This window comes from Anguilla rostrata, chromosome 9 (assembly GCF_018555375.3).
Source record: "Anguilla rostrata isolate EN2019 chromosome 9, ASM1855537v3, whole genome shotgun sequence".
Classification (NCBI taxonomy): Eukaryota; Metazoa; Chordata; class Actinopteri; order Anguilliformes; family Anguillidae; genus Anguilla; species Anguilla rostrata.
Window position 1 is genome coordinate 47,476,467 of NC_057941.1, and position 20,898 is coordinate 47,497,364.

The 20,898-nt window shown below is 40.8% G+C and overlaps 2 protein-coding genes across 5 annotated transcripts in view; both read right to left on the reverse strand.

The window, feature by feature from the left end:
* Positions 1 to 10,950, reverse strand: part of gramd1ba (GRAM domain containing 1Ba) — a 131,532-nt gene extending 120,582 nt beyond the window's left edge. For all 4 annotated transcript variants that reach the window (XM_064352543.1, XM_064352542.1, XM_064352541.1 and 1 more), the window contains exon 1: positions 10,816 to 10,950. The gene's annotated coding sequence lies outside the window, so the exon portion shown is untranslated. The remainder of the gene's footprint in view (positions 1 to 10,815) is intronic.
* An 8,344-nt stretch (positions 10,951 to 19,294) lies between these two features.
* Positions 19,295 to 20,898, reverse strand: part of LOC135264312 (CXADR-like membrane protein) — a 61,503-nt gene continuing 59,899 nt past the window's right edge. The window contains exon 9 of the mRNA XM_064353177.1: positions 19,295 to 20,718. Within this exon, the coding sequence (XP_064209247.1) occupies positions 20,388 to 20,718 (331 nt within the window). The 3' untranslated portion in view covers positions 19,295 to 20,387. The remainder of the gene's footprint in view (positions 20,719 to 20,898) is intronic.

A 20,898-nucleotide genomic window follows, 5' to 3' on the forward strand; every position in this document is an offset into this window, starting at 1 on the left:
TGAAAAGCCTGAAATTGATGTAAAAATGTGTTTATCGCCAAGCGAAATCCAGATCATGTGCACAAACAAACTGGTCAGCTGTAATGCACGTATAAATTCTCTTTCTTTGCTTGCCTGACATTGGTTCCATCTTTTATATACTGTAGAAAAATGAAACTAATTCGCTATATAGAATATTGAGAGTAATTCGCTATATAAAGCTAGTTAAGGGCATTCACAGGGCAGAGCAAGAAAGTTCATTCATTTGCGCAAAACTTGAGGACCATTTGTGATTTATAGATAAAACAGGCCTGTGGCAGGTATATGCATACTCACTTACGCCCACAAACATTATATAAATGAGTACACATTTGCACACATTATGACTTGGTCTCCCCCATATAGATTTAATGCATTATATCAGAACATTTTTTAATCATGTCATAGCATGAATATATTTGTATGTATTATGTATATTTGAAATTAGTTTATTCATTTTTCCTCTTTTGTACAGGACAGCACAATAGGAATAGCACAGAGCTAAATGAATGTGACTGTTAGATAAAGGGGAAGAGAGCGTTTAGTAGTCTCTAATGCATCTCACAGACAGGCTGCTAATAGACGGAAGCATTCATCCACATCTTGGTGAGATAGCCTGCTAATGCGTCTCTCCCTTACCGCACGCACGCACGCACGCACGCCGTGCATCACCCAGGTGGGTGCTGCACATTGGTGGTGGGTGAGGTGAGTAGCCACTCATCACTGTAAAGCAGTTTGAGCATTTGGAAAATTGCTATATAAATGCAATGATTCATTATTACCCAGTTTAATTTGCACTACTGTGGCAAGAAAATAAAAAATCTGTTTCCTAGTTGCATCGTGGTACTGACTGACTGACTAAGTACGTAAACGTAACACTGTTTCAGCTGTATGTGTTATTTTGGTGCGTTTGTTTTGCCAATATGTTCCACATCAAAACTTCCAGCCAGTTCAGCCAGAGTACGGGATTTAGACAGGCATGCACGCACATCCACAATCCTCCACACTGCACCATTAATGCCATTTCTCGTGTTTCTCAAAATGACTTCAAATGACTTCAGTGTCACAAAAACTCAGTATGTCCCATTTTCTTAAAACACAGTGCACTGTCACTACCAGACTGGCTTGTTACCCAGCCAAAATAACACATACAGCTGAAACAGTGTTACGTTTACGTACTTCACTAGCAAGTTATTTTCTTTAATGTTCAGTGCTATGGGTAAAAAATGATTTGTTGCGATTGTTTCCTGCAAATACGGCACTTTTAGTGCAGCTGAGTCAGGCTCTCAAGTTCTGTTTGTTAAGGGCAACAAAGTAAAGTGCTTACTGAGCGTGCCTACAGTAGAACGGACAAAATAATACCAATGATGCGATACAACATGCATTCCTCTGATTGGGTCTAATTAATCCATTTTATAAGCGTTCATGTACAGCATGTTCACTTCCTGCAGCTTGCAAGCTAAAGTAAGCTAAACCCTCTTGACTTCCAGCACATCAATATAACATAAGATATATAATGGTGCATGTGTTCCCTTGGAAACAGAGCATCTTTATTGCCTGGCAAAGTCAATCATAATTAAGGTGTTTGAGTGTGGATACGGTTGGAACTCTCGGCTTAACACTGACAAGAGAAAATCTACATGACTAGCAAATGTTATACCATGTTTAACTGGATTGAGCAATTCAGGTACGTTCAAAAATAATTACAGTCGACACTAATATGTACAAATTTTTAGTAAGCTCCTTAATTTTGGAAAAAGAACATGACAAATGCAATCAAGCCCTGCACTAACATTATCAACAGTAAAAGTACTTGAATAAATGAATGAATGTAAAAACTAACGTGCAAATAGATGAATAACATGTAAAGGGATAAATGGAATGTTTTTAATTTACTTCTTATTCATAATTTAATTTATATGTTTATTCTTGAATTTATGTATTTACAAATGTATTTACATTATTTGTTTACCTGTTCCTACATATCTACTGTGTCTATATTAGGCTTAATCCTCCATGCAAGTCTGCCACCTAGTGGTCAAAGAGTCCAGACTACCATGTTGAACCCTAATTCAGCGCTGTATAGACATTTAAAATATAACTTAATGCAGTAAAATTTCATTGTTTTGGCCAGTTACATGTCATTTAAAGAGGTGCAGCGCAAAATCCTTCAGTCCCTCAGGATTAAAGATCATGTATTAAATTCACATTTTCTCTGAATAGCTGTTGCAATTCAGAGGTGATCACCTTCTGATATTCAAAATTCTAAATTGCTTTTGAAGTTCAGATGTGGATAAGTACACTTGATCATTAGTGCAGAAATGAATGTTAAATGCTTCCAGTGTAGTGCAGGAACAATTGGGTCAAATGAATCATTTGTCCTTGGCTCGGAACAGACGTAATTAAATCTCACAGGGAAACAAGAGTCATTATGTATCTATTGATTGTTGAATTCAGAGAGGAGAGGTATGGATTTACACAAGACCCCTCTTTTGTCACATAAGGATCTTAACTTGCTATACATGGGGGGGAAACCTCTGCTTCAATTGAAATAGAGAACATTGCGATTTCCACTGTGCAGTCACCGTTTCTACAGGGTCACGCATCCAACAGGATTGAAGGCTATGAGAAGTAAAATAAATAAATAGATAAATAAATAAAATGTGTTAGTCCCAATGTTATAGGTACAGCTGGTTAAAACAAGCAGCATTTCCTATAAATAGAGCACACCCATATTCTTTTTCACAGACAGCAAAGATCTGTTACTCTCCAAATATTGCACTGAAGGAAGTTGTGAGGAAAGTTAAGTAAGGATACGTTCTGAGTAGGGAGAAACTAACAAATCCAGAAAAACACAGCACAAGAACGCTGTGTAATAAAAGATGTGTAATAAAACACATTCCTCTTCTTTTTCATCGAATATTCCCTTCTTTTCCAAGCATGACTGGGTGGCGTCTCCATGGTACCGTCGTCCAAGATTCCAGACGGAGCACGGATCAGACGTTAGAGCAGAGAAAGCTTAGAACCCCGTCTTCGCTGAGGTCATCTCAGTACGAACGCCGAAATCCATAAGTAATTCAACTCCCGCATTAATATTGACTATGATATCATACAGAATATGGAATCTGACAGGGACTGTGATAACTCTGGGATTCTAGACCCCGCCCTTATCTAGCTGTATGCAGGCTCACTTGATTCAGGTCGTATTATGGGATTGAGGAGCTTCTCAAATAGGCCACTGATAATGAACTCAGTCGGCAAAATAAATCAGGGACAGGAACAGCCTGGTATTTCCATATATATAAAGATAATAGAGTGCGAGTCTTAGGTAAGCTTAGCTAAATTTCATCACTGCATGTCTAAAACACAGGGTGGTTTACCTTCTGGGACTGCTCCTCGTGAAAGAAATTTACGTTATACTACAGCATACTTAGTGTGTAAATACATACACTTTATTCATATACACAATCAATGTGTGTGGAAGTATGCTATTATTTTCACAAGGGTGGCTTTGTGAAAATGTATGAAGATGTCTGTTTGGAGCGAGGGAGACTTTATGTCTTGCGATATGATTCAGGCCTTGCTGTACAGGGCGATGACATCATCGCGTATAAGAGGCTGCAGCCTGTTTAGCAGATGTCAGAAATGAAAGGGAGTAGAGAACTGATATGTGACAGGAGCTCAGTTCAGCTCCAGTTCCCTGATCAGCAGGAGTGTCAGTGTCAAAGCTGACTGGCAGGGCTTAACAGTGGGAGGGGGAAGTTTACACGAGGCCGCGTGCGAGAGAAGCATAATTAATATGTTCGAAAACAGAAACCAGGATGGACCCAGACAAAGCACGCTCATGATTTTTGTGCTGCATGTACTGAAAGATTTGTGAGAAAAAACATGCCAGGAAATGGGAGTCCTTGCTGCTTAATTTTTTCTGGTGGGGTGGGGGAGTGGTTGGGGTGGAGCAGTGGATGTGAGGGGAGGGATATGCAAATACAATCCCTTAGAATGGACAGCCGCTTTTAAACAAGAATGACATACAGCACATTGCCCGTGTTGACCCCCATGGGTAAGCAGAGTGTATAAATTAACCTTCAGAAGTGCTATAAACCTAAACAAGGAAGCTGCCCATCCATCCTGCGCTGATTTAGTGAGTGGCCTGGACAGAACATAACAGCATATGAGCTAAAGACATAGAGACTGAGAACCGCCTCAGTGCAGTGTACAACTCACTGTGCCCTCTAGTGGCAAAATCCAGCATAGCAACCAGGAGCACTCCTCTACCATATAATTGCATAGCCTACATATCCAGTAAACTGGTGGTACTTTGCCTCTGTGAGAGTGTAGAACACAAATGAAGAAAGCTCTACAAAGTTGGTCAAAAAGCAAACAAAGAAAGTCAACATAATGGACAGACATTACTCTCCAACCAAGAACAACCTCTATTCCCATGGTATGATGGCCACTGTCAAATAAAGTGTTATCAAATCTCTCAACCGGTTGGTTTTCATTTGAAAATAGAATACTGGGGAAAATTACCAATATGTTATGGAAATCAAAGTAAGCAGGCCAACATTAGAAAGCTGAGCTGTTGGCATTATGCTTGAATGAATTCAATGCATATGAAATCTAGGATATTTACATGCTTGTGAAGATGATATTTAAATCCAATATAGAACATGTCTAAAAATGAGCTCAAGTAGGGTCTATAGAAACAAGACCAGCTATATCATTTGTTTTACATTATTTAATTATTAATCAGTCTGTATCACCTGATAAAATAATTTAAAAGAATGAAATGAAATATATTTCATGTATTCAAAAGAAACTCATATGTTGAATCAATATTTTAGCACACACGACACAGATGTTCTTAAATCGAGGGGAAACAATCACATTAAACAGTGCCGTGCCTCGATATAGTACAGCGGTAAGTACACAGATGCACAATAAAAATGATGTGAATGAGTAATTGCGTTGAGGTCTACAGACTACAGAACCATTATAAATCATATGTCCACCCAGCTAAGTGATTATGTGCAGAAACTGTTCTGATTGGACAGCTCATTAATAATGTATGCATCTCCTGGTTCGTGATCCACTCACCACTGACGCTCCCCTCTCCTCACCCCACATCACCAGGACAAGGCTGTGACATCACCAAAACACCCAAGAAAATTACAGCTAGCAAACAAGGTCAGGGGATGCATTTGATTGACAAAGACAGTATATTGGGTAAGCTGCAGATGAGGTTACTGCTGCTGCTTCTCCTGCAACCACCACCACCACCGCTACTAATACTGCTACTTCTTATTCTTCTTATTATTATTAGTTGCTTACAGGCAAGACACAGCCTTAATGTAGGTCTTAATTAGGTTTTGTCCTTCATTTGCATCTTTTAATTATTCATTTCCCAGCGAAAATAAACGATTTTAAATAATCCGGCACTTCCCCTTTCTCCCTGCCGGCAACAGCCTTGCATTCCCTCTCGCCGACGGGACGTGCGAATCCCAAAATCCCAGCCCGGATTTAAAATGTGCGGCAGGGCTTTGAAGGCCTTAGGGCCCAACACTTCAGCTGGACAACATAACTGGTTGTGATGCAGCATATGAATCAGGGTATTTCTGCAGAGAACCCAACAGTGTGATTTAATGCACAGCACATTACTACAGAGAACCCAACAGTGTGATGTACTGCACAACACAAAGCATTACTACAGAGAACCCAACAGTGTGATGTAATGCACAGCACATTACTACAGAGAACCCAACAGTGTGATGTAATACACAACACAGAGCATTACGACAGACAACCTAACACTGAGATGTAATGCATGACATTACATGCTCATTTCCCGGTATTACATGGTTTCATTCAATAACTCAAAACTCTGACAGGACCACTACAGATAGTGTTACACCATACAGGGGTAATGAATCCGTTATCTGCAAACTATCTTTAGATGCTTCGCTCTCTCCCCGGTCTCTAACAAATCAATACCCATTATACTGTAAGCTTAGGAGTTATTTTCGCTGATTTATCGAAAGCTAAGCGGGACACCGAATCAACAGAGACATGTCAGCACGTTCCAAAGGACCATTGCAGGGTAGAGCCGCAGCGATACTGGAAGAAACGAAGGACCTGTCCGTGCATTATTTCCCCCCTAGAATTCCTCTCATTCCTGGATCCCAAGGTCGTCCGCGGAGAAAAGCGGACGATGAGCGTTTTTCAGGACAGGAGCTAGTCGGCGAATCTAAAACATTCCAGGAATTTGGCGCTGAGGGGGGACCAAAGACACGGAGGATGTTACCCGCGCTGAACGGCTCCTCTCAGAATCCCAAATCTCCAAAATCCTAATCCCATACAGGTTTGAATAAAGCATATGAAGTGTAGCACGATAAACATAAAAGGAAAACCGCTATTTGCTGTTACAATGTAGAAAACATATCAAAATGAAGCTTGATTTAAAAAAAAAAAAAAAAAGACATTCATTGGAATTTTTCACATTCATTTAAAATCCCAGGAAACACACAGGAGGCAATACCACGTCACTTACGCAAATACTGAAACATGAATGCCGAGCACATTTACAGAATTTCTGCCTCATAAGACCACTCAGTGTTTAGCTTTACAGCTTTTTCCTCAAGTACAGATTTAATATTATGTATTTTACTTTCATTGTTGTATATGCATATTTGTATGCATTATATGATCGATAATGAGGCTGTATCTGACTATAAAACATTGATGCAACACAGATAGATTGACGGCTCTAACCTCTAGTGTACACTATTTAAATCTGGGAAAGACCCAGGCAGCAGACTGTGGAAAACTGTACTCTGAATCCAAAGCAGGGTTCTTACACAGGGAAATTCGGATTGGAGGACGCATCACTTACTTTGAGCATTAATTTTAAATTTGACCTACATATATTCAGGAAGGGCATTTGCATTCTATAAGAAACGATAAGGGCTTTATATGAAGAAATGTTTATGTAATCGTCCAGAATATGTCAGAGCCGGAAGCTTTTCGTCACAAGAAGAGGATTTATGCTCAAGCTTCTCAAATGAGTCCTGTCTGCAGTCATTTTTGCAATTTACGCTGATGAGCTTTACACAACATGCGATAATAGCCCTCTAACCCCGTATCAAACATGCAGATGGCACAGTATTAGCTTAAGGTTGTGAAAATGACTCTAATTGACTTTGCCCTCTGCATAATGTCAGTGTATATCCATTATGGCCTACTGGTCTGATGAAGGATTTTTTTTAGACACCAGCGCCAAGCGGTTGTAAGAGGGTCGAGGTCAGATGGGGGTCAGCTCGTGACTACCCCAATTTTGGACCGCTTACAGAAGAGAAACAGGGGCGGAACAGGGCACAGGTTTTTAAAAATAACTACATTTTTATTTTTATTTTTTTCTATAAAGTATGAATTATGTTCAGAAGAATGCAAAACAGTTTTGTTCAGAAAATGTTGGTTCTTTTAATGTTTGCTTAATATTTGTGGGCTAATGTTACTGTTCTGATTTAATGTTGGAAATTATTTGGTAGCAACACTAAACCCTTTTCTTAATGTTTTGATATGTTTGGGGTTTCCTGGCATGGAAAAATATATATTTTTTAAATCTGCAAAACAAACAAATGAATAAATAAATAAATAAAAGCAAGCTGGCAGAAATCATCAACCTGAGAAACAGAGCATCGAGCATCTAGCAACTAGAGCACAGCCAATTTGAATCACACACAGCCAAATGAGTTCATGAATATAATTAACATTTCCTGTTGTAATACTGAAAGAACAGCTCAATTTAAAATTATGCGCTGATCCATCCCATTAATCTCTGAACAACCGATGGTGTTAAACGCTGCTACACTTGGAGCGCCCGATATTAACGCTACATTCCTTAGGGAACGAGTGACACACTTTCTCCGCAGAATTGTTAACAATACGCAAGAATGCGATCCAAACTACATCGCGGCTCGTTTAAAAATTCATCTTCGGCGGTGCAAAAGAATGACGAATCGGGGGATGACTCATAATACACAGCTGTGGTGCTACTGAAAAAGGCAACAACGAACAGAAGACAGAATTTCTCTTTTTGTTTGGTACTCAACGTTGTAAATCACTGAAACAGCAAAGCAGACAGATTGCTATTCATTATCGCCATGTACCATTGCTGTGGGGTCCTTGAGAGACGTATTTCAATTGAACAGGTGGCGACTGTGATCCTATCTGTGGATATAATTCTGTCATATAGCTATAGATGACATGTATTGGATGCATTTCAAAATGGCATCACTGAATGAAAGTAGTTAGGAGTATTCAGTCTGCCTCTTAAACTCAGTCCATTAATTAATCATCATTTAGCTAATAATTAAATCAGACTGAATTCATTGATTGTCCTTAATTTTGACATAAATTCAAGTGGTACACTTTTTCCTCAGTGACCACTGCAACCAACTCGCCAAACTGACTTTGTGACGAAAATGTGCAACGCTCACATTTAATTGTACGTGAAAATTAAGGACAAATGTTGACTGAATTCACGGCCACGGTCCTGTTCTCAATTCAACAGTGTAAATGGTATGGGGCTTTTAAACACACTAGCCAGAGTAAGACGTTGGGAGAGGCATTTTTCTAAAAATTTGTTATAGACATTGTTGTGTAATTGAACATTACCAAATAAACTGAACGCCAGAGGCTATGCTACGTGTTGGCAGCACGGTGGTATGAGCCAGGCTTTGGACGCCACGCGGAAGAATGCTGTTCAAACAGATGGAGAGGATGAAATCGCCAAAGACGCAGGAAACGACCACGCGATAAACACATTGTTTATTTATGGGCATTCCCACACAGCACTTTCGGGGGGCAGTTTTGGGGAAGGCAGGCCAGGCCAGGGCATGTCGTCTGCGGGGTAATTATCCAGGACGAATGCCTGAACGGCTGCCGTCAATACTGAGAGAGTGGAGGGGAGGGGAGGGGCGGGTCCCCCCCCCTTCCTCCTGTCTGCTTATAGCCCCGCTTCAGAGATGCCCTTCAAGATGCACAGCCTCCAGAATAGCAGCACTCCACCAGTCCGGCATGTCAAAGACAATTCTCACATATCTCTCTTTCTCGGTCACTCTCTCACTCACTCTCTCCCTCGCACATGCACACTAACTGTTGACTAACACACACACACACACACACACACCTTGTCTCATTACTATGCACATACGTGCATGTGCACACACGCACACTGTTCACTAACACAAACACATACCTTGTCCCAGCACCATGCACACACACTGTTGATTAACACAGACTCACGCATTGTCCCACCACCATGCACACACACACACAAACACACACACTGTTCACTAACACGAACATACCCATAGTCATGCACACACACACACACACACACACACGACGGCCCTTCTTCCATTCCGTGTCCTTAAATAAAGCCCATGCCCAATCTGAAGCAAGTAATCGAAAATGGCCAGTCAACTGCCTCTTATCTTTTGATGACACCGGGGTCACAACATCCATTTTAAAAAGAGAAACAACAGCCATCTTATCCAGAGTGACCAAACAGAGTTACCAAACAAATCCCTGGGTAAAAGCATGATACCAAACTTCCTACAGATAATTGCTATCAGGTGGCTTTTTCCTAAAGTATAGCTATGTCTGTCTTCTGCAACTTCAAAGGTAGCAACTTTTGTTGACTTGCCAATGGTAGATGGAGTTAGGAAACAGGCATTATCCGTAATCAATAGTGGTTAACACAGAATACACATAAGGGTATATAATGAGCTGAAGTTCAAGCCATGCATTTCTCAGGTTCTATTTTAGTCATGGTTGCTGTGGGCAAGATTATCTCCTGAGGTCACTGGAAGATGTGCAAGAACAGGAAAAAGATTTAACCGAGCTCTTGCACAGAATATCGCTTGTGAGACTGCAAGTGCAGAGTTTACGTTGGGCAGTGCAGTGCTTGCTATTAGTGAATACCATCAGAAACCTGCTCAATCTCAGGTCACTGCATGATCGCATTAGTGATGTGACATGATTGGTCAGGGTATCACCACCACCACTAACACCCCCCCCCCCCCAATCATGACAACCACATACGCAAATACAGATTCATCTCCAACTGCCTCAATCTCCAAATGAACTATTTTTATAAGCTTCTATGAAACATACATAAGTTTCACCCATTTAAAAAGCGCAAAATATCTGTATCAATAGATAAAGTATTACGAACATTTAAGGGTGTATTGTATAGTGTAACCGGCCATTGTTAACAAATAACAGAACGGGACTACTTTGCGAAGTTCCACCCCAAACATGGAAAGGAAGTGCCGGTATTCTTTGCAGCAGGGTTACACTCTTGTGGTTGTCATCAAAACACTGACAGTATACCTGAAGTCAAACCTGTTCACACAGGTACGCTACTACTTAATCTACCAAGCAATAACATTAAGTGCTTAACGGGCAGTCCGCTTGCAACAGCAATATGCCAAGCTGGACGGACGTGAAGGACGCACGACCAGTTCAGCAATTTAGGAGAAGGGTATTATTTGCTACCCTCAAATCCCATGCACCGGAATTCAACGGCAATGACCGCAAACAATGTCATATCATTGGGCTCAGACTGGTTTGTTTACTGTACACAACGCGTCCCCTTTCAACCTTGCACATTCTGTGAACGTCAACTGCTTCCCTCGGCCAGTCTGCCCGTATCAGCGATTAAACCACTGTGCTGTAAATTAGCCGAGGTAAACGGTAGACAGCAATGACAAACTGCACCGTAGGTCGCTTTACCTGAGGTGTCTTCTCACATTGGCCGGTGAATAGGGTTTGCTCCGCGGATGCGACTGCTGTAGGGATCGTAGAGAGGTGCTCCTGACGAAATTGTCTTCCGCCGGCTCGTCAAGCCTCACTTGCGGGATGACATGTCCCGTGTTTCCGAAAGCCATTATCGTACACGTGTCTGTATGGCGTCCTTTTCTGCACAAGACGAGAGCAAAACTTTGGAAAACTGAAAAATTGCCACCGGGGCCGCAGCGGCAGACGAGCGAACTGCTTCTTCTCTAGCCGTGCGCGCTTTCGTTCGTCTTCTTTCCCCGGTCTCTACAGCGCAGCCATTGGCCGACCCCCCTCCTCCTTCCAGAGACAGTGAACGGGATGCTCAGTTAGCACAGTACTGTACAGGCTACAGACAGCCCTGTGCAACAGCGCCGAGTGGGAGGATGTGGATGGCAGGCTATACTCTGGTTTCGCAGGGTGGGTAAATATGGTTGTCCTCGCATATCGCTACAGCAGTTACTTCTTGGAATAAGATTCTGAATTAATATTCCACGTCATTATGTGTAAATCGGATAATAATAATAATAATGTGTTACATTGTTGTTATGAAATTACGATAAATTAGTCATCACTATTTAATTCAATCCATTGTTTGGGATAAACGATTTCCATACGAATTTAAAACTGCAACTAGCTCAACTTATGGCGTACAGCAGTTTCATTGGTTCGTTTTTATTTTTAAAATAGACGCCTCTTCAAAGACTAGGCTAAACTTTTTTTTAACAACTGTAGTCATTGTTTAACATTTTAAAGTAATACATCAGTGATAATATTCAAATTCTACTAATACAAATCTAAAATTGTTTCAAAAACAGAAAGACAATAGGCTATTGTTTGAATGATGTAGCCACCCCTTCTTTGCAACATAATACTGTTAGTGAGTTCATAATAGCCTGGATAAACAACCAGGGTATTATAAACAAACGATCGATTAGCTACAGTCGACGGTAATACTATCACTTTTCCGGAGATCTTTTTGAAAGCCGCCTTCTGTCTTCTCTGTTTCGTTCTCATATTTGTCTGGTAAAGCTTTCTGTTCAATTACTTAGCTCACAAAAGAACCGTGTGGTCATCGGTTTTTGGAGAATCAATTATTCCTCCCATGTTGGATCGGATGCATTCGGACATGGCTCTGCCAAATTCCCTCTTTGTGCATTACTTGACTATCAATCGCATCTCAGAGCAAACTGACTCCATAAATCGCGTTTTCCTTCTGAATTTGCTTTTGTAGGAAACATTTCATTAATGATTTCAATTTGCAACATTTCTCCGTCACGACGTATTTTCCAGTAGGCCTATAAGGAGGATCCGGGGTTTAATGGTGCGGCTTATTTTGGTATCGATCCATACGATGAGACACGACTGAGGACAGCTAATCAAATCACAACTGTTGCCTGCGATGGCACTGTGGGTCTAATTAGCAGATCAAAGTTTTTACCCATCTGCTAATTAGAACGGCAAAGCCACCAGAGGCAGTTTTGTGTTAGCATCTTTCCCACCTGCAGTAAATTAGGTGGTGAGGGTTTTGGTCTTTTTCCCTTTTTTTTGCACGTTAACCTGTATTCAACCAGGTTTTCAAATGGGTACGTATCTTTAGCAGTGGCAGCTTGATGAATCGAAATGGGTAATGATTGCACTGGGTTGTGTAGCCAATCGGATATCAGAAATATTCAGGTGACCAGTTGCAAGCGTAAACAGCTTATGTGCGTCTGGAAAACACGACTTTCAACAGCAGTTGTGCAATGGGTTTCTATTCGTTCATAGGAAACAGTGTCCTCTACTGGCCTACCTCTCCCAGCAGGTGCTTCGCATCCAATTGCTTACAGTACCAAGCCCACACCTGCTTAGCAGCCGCAGTTTCATACTGTACGAGAAGGATACAGGATGGTATTGATACCGGAAAACTAAGTAATGTGCTACTTGCCCTAATGTAATGGTCTTAACAGGTAAGTACTGTCCGTAACCATGACGTAGTCCTATTTATGTATACAATACTACATTTTCATGAATGAGAGGTGTTCAGACTCAGTATAAGTCTTATACAACTGAGTAAACCTTCAGCATTTAATTAAACATGGTTGCTGTGCCTCACGCATACAAGTGTGTGCAATCATTCTAAATACCTGTTAAAAATAACATTTTATTAACTTGATCCCGGCGGATCAACCTTAATTGCTATAGCTGCCAGAAGAGGAAATGTGAATTGAATTCGGTGTGATGCAGTGGTAGTTATTATAAAGTGGTGTGCAGTAGCTTTCCCCTCAAAAATATATGTAACAATTATTCACACACTTCAGCTGCAACCTTCCTTTGCAAAGACAGTGCTACTGGGTTTCTCTGTAGTGCTTTATGAGATTCAGCTTTGGGCGCCAATAAGACAGCATAGTTACTCAAGGATTAACGGTCAGACCTACCTGTTATAGTATACGATATGCATATATTGCCATTGAAATTAAAACGTAGATAAAAAAAGATAAAGCTTGGTTGTCAAAAGAAAGCTGTATATAAATAATTGTGGTGGTAATGCTTCCAGACAGTGCCACATTGTCAGCATGAATCTGTTAATCGTAAAAAGTGAATGAACTAAGTGCTTTTTTCAGTTGTTAACTGAAAAAAAAAAAGATTTGCACAGTCACTGTTCTTTTTGGCTGTGATGTCCCTACTGGCCTTCCCTCCTACAGTACGTCTAATTTGTAAAGTGTTGTTACTGCGGTAGAGCTTAGTCAGCCTGCAGTGAATCAGCCAGGGGGTGAGTCAAGAAGTCTGGAAAACTACGGATGTCGAATGCTACCATTCTTCCATTTGTAAGCAAATATACTGACTGCTCCCATTAAAAATGGTGAACAAAACAGGCTTAATGAATTGAAACCGACTGAGGCAACCTATAGTGCATCGTTAAATATATTTACATTACACATATCTACGCCGGCAACAATAATGAATATCCACAGTCGGTCCAAGCCCTGTGCTAGGAAGAAATCCAGAAGTCAGAGGGTGTTAAATGTACTGCGATACTGCTCTTCTCCTTTAGAGGGAGCTTCAGGTGTGAAATTAATTTCAGCTCACGTTGTGATATGTCGTTGGTGATTGGTTGAACTATTGCAGTGGAAGAGCACCATGGCACTCAAAGCTTTGGCTTCAATGCTGTAAATCCTGTAATGTATATACATTGTACATAGACCTACAAAAGTTAACCCTTTTGTACCCAGGAGAACACAAAAATTATTCTTGTTTTTTTGGTGTTGCATCCAGTATTATTTTGCTATTACATATAGCACTTCTTAAATACAATGTTCTGTATTATTTTAAGTAAACGTGTGTGTAAAAAAAGTCACTCAGTGTTCCTGATCTTCAAATTACTTTCCACTATTTGAGAACTTACTATCAAAATTCCTCTTGTCAACAGCGTAGTTGTACTGTTTTACCAAATCTGCGGTCTAGACCTACTGTGAATTAAAAAAATATATATTATCGACGTTTATTCAAATATTTTCCGACGTAAGCTTCCTGGTTGTTTGCCACTGTAAGATTTACATGTAGCCACTAGAGGGCAGGCTTACACAGAAAATGTAATTCCCCATTTCAGGCAGCCAGCGCTTTGTTTCACGTGACTGAATAACCTTTTGGGTAACTTTAATCATAGAGTTCAGTTGCCAAAGGGGGTTTTGAATATCTCGTGGATCAAGTATAGCAGAAAGGGAAGGAGCATTAAAGTGTCCAAAATCTCAGCCGCAGCCTAAGAGCTAAGTGGTAATACAAATCAAATTGTTTTGGTGCCAGTTTTTACAGTGGAGATGAAATTGGGTGATGTCTTTGCTGACACGGGGCATGTATCCTACAGGTTGAAGCCAGTGTTACAGATTTTAGATTTTTCTTTTTAAAGGAGAGAGAGAGAGAAAGACGGAAAGACAGAGAGAGATGTCTGAGTAGAATTCTGAAAAGGCTGCAGTGGCATTGAAGGAATCACTGTAAAGTGTCACTGACAGCTAAACCAGGAGATCAGTAAGACAGGCAGACAGCACACAGTAGAAATGCAAAAGTAAGAGTTATATATAGAAATATTAGTGCTCTCATCCAGTGGTAACGCTTTTTCCCACAATCCACAACAAAAAAAACCTTTTAGACTGTAAATCGGGTGGTAATTCTTGGAGCTGAAGTCAGCCATTCACATCAGAAAACTTTTGTAGACGTAATCTAGTATGCTGTATATTTCCACAGTGGCTGTGTCTGCACCCTTGTCCAGGAGAGTCATTGTCACCGCGGAATCAGATCTTCCTAAATTGTGTAATTGTCTCCCCGGAGATGTATAATTGTCTGCCATTGTAACTACCTGTAATTTCTCTTCCTGTCTGTACCTGCCTATGACCCTCCATTTTGTTCATCTGCAACTGCCTGTAGGTAACTGTATGTTTTGTATATGTATCTACATGTGAATGCCTGTGTCACAGTATGTTTGGTAATGTTTGTTAAGGTTTGTTAATTGCTCGATGCTGTGTGGATGTAACCAATTTGAATGTAAAGCCTGTTGCCTGTTGCTGTGTAGGATGTAACTATTTTGAATGTAAAATATATACAGTAAAGAACATTTTGGAGCTGCATCAACCTTATTTCTGAGCATGCAGTACTGTGCACCACAAAACCAGCAACCCGGCAACAACCACATTAAAAAGAAAGAATAGCAACATAAAAAAAAAATACTCTTCAACATTGCTGTTTGAGTCTACTTAACTGGAGCCAAATGACTTACCCTGTTAAATGACTCATCAGTGATTATTTTATTACTCATCAAACGGTTATAATTGAGAAATCATACAAATATACAGTTTTACATCTGGAGGGCATGTTTTACATGGCAAAGCTTCCTCAGACAAACATGCTGTGTGTGCTTACAAAAGTCAAGCCAGAAAAGTCATAGCAATTACGAAAAATGAAATAAAATGTAACAGGATGAACATTTTTGAAATCTGGTTCGGAGTTCTCTTTATTATCCATTGTCGAATGACGTAAATTTAAACTGAAGACCAAAAAATTTTAAAAAAGAAAAAAAAGCATACAAATTCTGGAGTGTTTGGATTTTAAAATAAGCCAAAAGAACATAACCAGAAAGAAAATGTGAAAACTGAAACCTTTCCAAAGAACATATTTACAACCTTAGGATTGAACTGAATTTCTATATCATATATAAAATTATTATATACATAATGTATATATGTTTATTTCTCTACACAGGTAACTGTATTATGCAGTCTCTACCCTCCCCACAGAGGCTTTTAATATTCATAAATTAAGTTTATTAATATTATCCACACACTAAATTAAGAGTATTCATATTATCCACACTCTGAGCTGTACTTCCTACTGCTGTGCTACTTCAGAAATATGTGTCGGAAACATAAATATATTTGTGAATATGAATTCATCAATTCAGTTTTTAATTTCTAATGGACATTCGTATGAGATTACATATGCTTCTGTATCTTACAATCAGAGATGTTGTCCAGAACATTCAGAGTGGAATTTTGTTGAATCGTGCCTGACTTACATAAGATATCCTAAATAAAAATAAAATAAAAATAAAAACAATTGACAGCTACAGTCTAGAGGAGGCTCGAGGCTTACATCTGAAGGATTCCTCACCATCTGCTCTCAACTTCTCGCAGAATGAACCATAAAGGTCGAGGCTACTACTCTAGAACGGTTCTCACACCCCGTTCTCTCTCCCTAGTCCTGATCATGGAATGGTCCACGATCCATACTGCGCGGAAGGTTATACACCGTCACAGTGTGCTCTCCTTCGGGGGGTGCAGCGCCATCACTCACGCTTAATATTCCCTGACATTTCATCCATCACTTTTCTTCTCAGAGGGAACAAAAATAAATAAATAAAATAATAATAACAGGGCTGACTCTTTTGAGCGTGCGTGCGTGCGTGGTGGGGGATATGCAAAAAGCATATACATGACATTTGCCGACTGCCCTTGAACCAGTAGCAAATAGGATCGGAACGTGTAGCACAAAGCTCGAAAATCAGGCGAATTACTTAACTGAAACGGGCCTTTTTTAGGCAGCCAGTTGCGTGATACCCTTCTGAAGTCAACATTATTCGCGATTCTTTCTGCGTCTCTCTTGCGCCCTGTCTCCAAACCCAGCCTGCTACTTCAGTTTCTTAATTTAAAGTGCAGCCCACATGTACGCTTATGCCCAGTATAAAATGGCTACAATATTTGTATATATGAAAGTATATTTTCTTTGCTCCACGCTAAAACTCCTGAAAGGTCACCTCCCACCTTCCTCAGCTATGTAACTTGATGCGTATTTCCCCGTTTTAAGGACAGAGAAATAAAATGCCTCGAGACGGATGTTGTGAAAAGTGCACAAAACAGACCCTCCTATCCTTGTTTCACCTTCCAATCTACTGTGCACTGCGGAGAAATGGAAAACGAATGAGTTGCGCGGAAAGCGTTTCTGCGGCAGGTGCTGAGTCAACACTATGCGACGACTAGATGAAATGTGTTGCTGTTGAGTTCGAAGAGAGCGCGCGTGTTCTTCCAATTTCCACCTTCTCAGCGATCTGACTAATTGAGAGTTTAAGTTAATGCCGTAACAGTACGCGCAGTAGCCTAGTTACATTATGAATAGGTGAAAACTTTTGGCTTGCCAGCAATTCGGAACGCGAACACATCACATCATCACATTTTCTTAATGCAAAATTATTCAGAACACTGCAGTTCCATACAATGTTATGCTATTGAAATAAAATATAGACACGGTAAATAGAAAAGGTCAATATGCAGAACCTCATTTGTAACGAAGAGCATAAGATTCAACCTCACATTTTGACCAACACTCAAAAGCAGTTGTTCCTTTTAAATAACCTTCAAATTCCCATTGCAAGTTCAGCGACAATGTGACGTTATAGGTATGTTCCATGTATTTTAATTTTCCATAAACATTACATAAAAGATAAATGCATTAGCATATAATGATCCAACCTCAAAATGATAGGTGACGCTTGTCCAGTGCTGTAGTCTGGCATTGGTAGATCTGGATAGACCTTAGATACAGATGAACTCAGATAGTATGGTTTTGCTAAAACCCCCATTATGATACCACACTGCACACTTTCAGAAGAAAGGGTTCCAAAAGGGTCCTCTGTGTCTCCATAGAGGGTCCCAATCTAGTTTCTTTGTCGGGCAAAATGGTTCAGTCCGGGACCTTTCACTCTTTTCACTTCTACCACAGAGGATTCCATTAGAAATAAAGATGTTTCCCTTATGAAGACAAACCAAAGAACCATTTTGTTTTTCTTTTTCTCTGAGAGTTTACAGCATTACTACTCTATGTGACACACATACTTTAATGAACCCCCCCCCCCCAAAAAAAAAAAAAAAAAAAAACACTTGCACTGTCCTGTCTGTTTCCATGTTAAATTCACATTTGAAATGTCACAAATAAATCTTATCAACTAGTAGGCCTGTTAATCAGAAATGAATTGTTTCAAAGGCATCAACCTAGCCAACAATGTTGTTCTGGCACTGAAAACTACTACAGTTTGGTAAAAGTGATGCACCATTGTTTTCCTCATATAAGCAGTTTGTTCTCAAAACAAGGCTTTCCCCCGGAAATCTATAAGGCATTTAGTCGTGGTATCACCCATTTCAGTAATACTTAGCCAAGCAAATATATGTCCCTTGTTTGTTGGCGAGTGTGGTTTATACAGCTAGTTTAACATTTAGTTTAATTTTTTGGTTATTTCTGTAGTCTCAATATCTTGGTGGCTAACTAGCCTAGCAGCACAAAAAATATTTTTTAAAATAAATACTATTTGCAGTGTTGCCTGCTGTTTGATTTGGTGTACTACTGTTAACTCAGATTTTACAGTAGTGGCAGTTATATTTAATCAACTAAAAGATGAGCAGCCAAATAAAATGCTTTTTTTTTCATTCATTAAAAATATAGATATAATGAGCAATCATTTGAGGGAATATTTAAAATGTTGTTTCTTTTTTTACTTGAGCATTTTCACATTTCAGTTAAGCATATCCATTTTTTATACAACAGCATGTGTTAGCTCTTTTACTTCAGTTTTTTCATTATCCCACTGGACAACAACAGACAGCTAAACCCGAACAACTTCCATTTCCCTAAACTGGACTGCATTGCAGTGGATACATTTAAACAGGTGTCATTGATTAAATGAATAAAACATAACAGTGGCAAATAGAGTAACTCATAATCCTTCTTCTTTTAACCAGTTTGATTCCAAATGAATGTAAAAAATAATGGTCTAATAGCACCACACAAATCGATTTAAATAGACGATGAATATCTATCCATCCATCCATTATCTATATCTGCTTATCCTGAGCAGGGTCGCGGGGGGTGCTGGAGCCTATCCCAGCGTGCATTGGGCGAGAGGCAGGAAGACAATGAGTATGATTAATCAAATATATTTAATTTAATATATTTTTAAGGGGATGTACCAAACAGCTCCACATATTTTTGAAGTTGTAAACAAAACAGGAAACAGCACAAGGACAGAAGTCCATTGCTACCGGGTCATCGGTTCCTCTCCATACTTTCCCATTTTAGACTAGCAAGTAAAATGTCTACTGAACAGATCACCGTGGTTCTTACGAAGTCACATGACTCATCCTCAAACTGCAGCGATACGGAGAGGAAACCTCCAGCCTCGACAGTACGTGGTCTTCATCTGCAGGTTGGCTAGGAAACGGTGAGACCGTGTCCTCAGGATTTCCACATGCAGCTCTTGCCTTCTGTCATTGGCTGGAGTTCTGGGAAAGGAATGCTGGTGGGGCCTGAAGGGGGCTTCCGATTGGTGGATGGGTGAAACCTTGCAAGAGAGCCTGACCTCGAGAGAAACAGGTGCTTAGAAGGAAGCAGTGCTATGTTTTTTCTTTCTTTCGTTTTATTCCGATGTTCATCTGGTTTGGCCTGGTAAATGAGAACACGGTCGTGGCGCGGTGTCAGCAACCAATCGCCTAGGGGCAGCGGAACTGCCTTTGGCTCTTCGTTTGCTAATCTCCTCTCGGAACCTGGAAACAGTTGCAGCGCACGCTAAACCATGCTAACCCACGCTAACCCGCGCTCTTTTCATTGCAAAAGGAGATAAAACTCAGTGTCCTCCTCACTGCCACCCACGACCTTCCGAGTCTTCAGTTTAAAATAAAAAAAGTATAAAAATCATAAAGAGACTGAGAGAGATGCTGTAACTTAACTGTTTTTTTTTTCTTTTTATATTCAGAAGGGGCAAGCACTTCTTATTTCCCTTTTTAATAAGCATTCATTTAACTTCTTGTTTTGCTATTGATTCCTTTATTCATATCCGTTATTATTTGATGTTGCAGTTTTAGTTTTTTTATTATTTGTATTTTTTGTAAAGAGGCTGTTTCTATGGGATCAGGGATATGGTGATTTTATTCTCTTTTAGTTTTTTTTTTTTTTTACCACACCAGTCCTCCTCCTTTTAGGGTCATTCTGGGGGGGGGGGGGTGGGGGGTGGGGCTCTACACAGTCTGGAAGGCCTTGGTCTGGGCGGGGATCATCACGGGCGTGGCCCCCATCCTGGTCAGGTTCCCGGGGCTGAGTTTGGGGGTGCCCGGCTCGGGGGTCTTGGGCGCCACCTGCGTGTAGGCCGGGGGGGTCGGGGGGAAGCTGGGGGGCTGGCCGTTCTCTTTGAGCACGGCGGCGGGCGGAGGGCGAGGGCGGGGCCCCCGGGGGGCGGTGTTGTGCACCATGGACTGGGTGGAGGAGGTGCCCGAGCGGGAGCTGCCAGAACGGGACGAGGAGAGCGAGTTGGGCTTCACCAGCTTGGCCTTGGGGGCCTCGGCATCCTCTCTGAGGGAGGGAGGGAAGGAGGGAGAGACGGAGGAAGGGAGGGAGGGAGAGATGGAGGAAGGTAGGGAAGGAGAGCCAGAGGAAGGGAGGGAAGGAGAGAGGGAGCGAGGGAGAGAGAGAGAGAGAGAGAAGGGGGGAGGAAAGGAAGGAGAGAGAGAGCGAGAGGGAGGGAGAGATAGA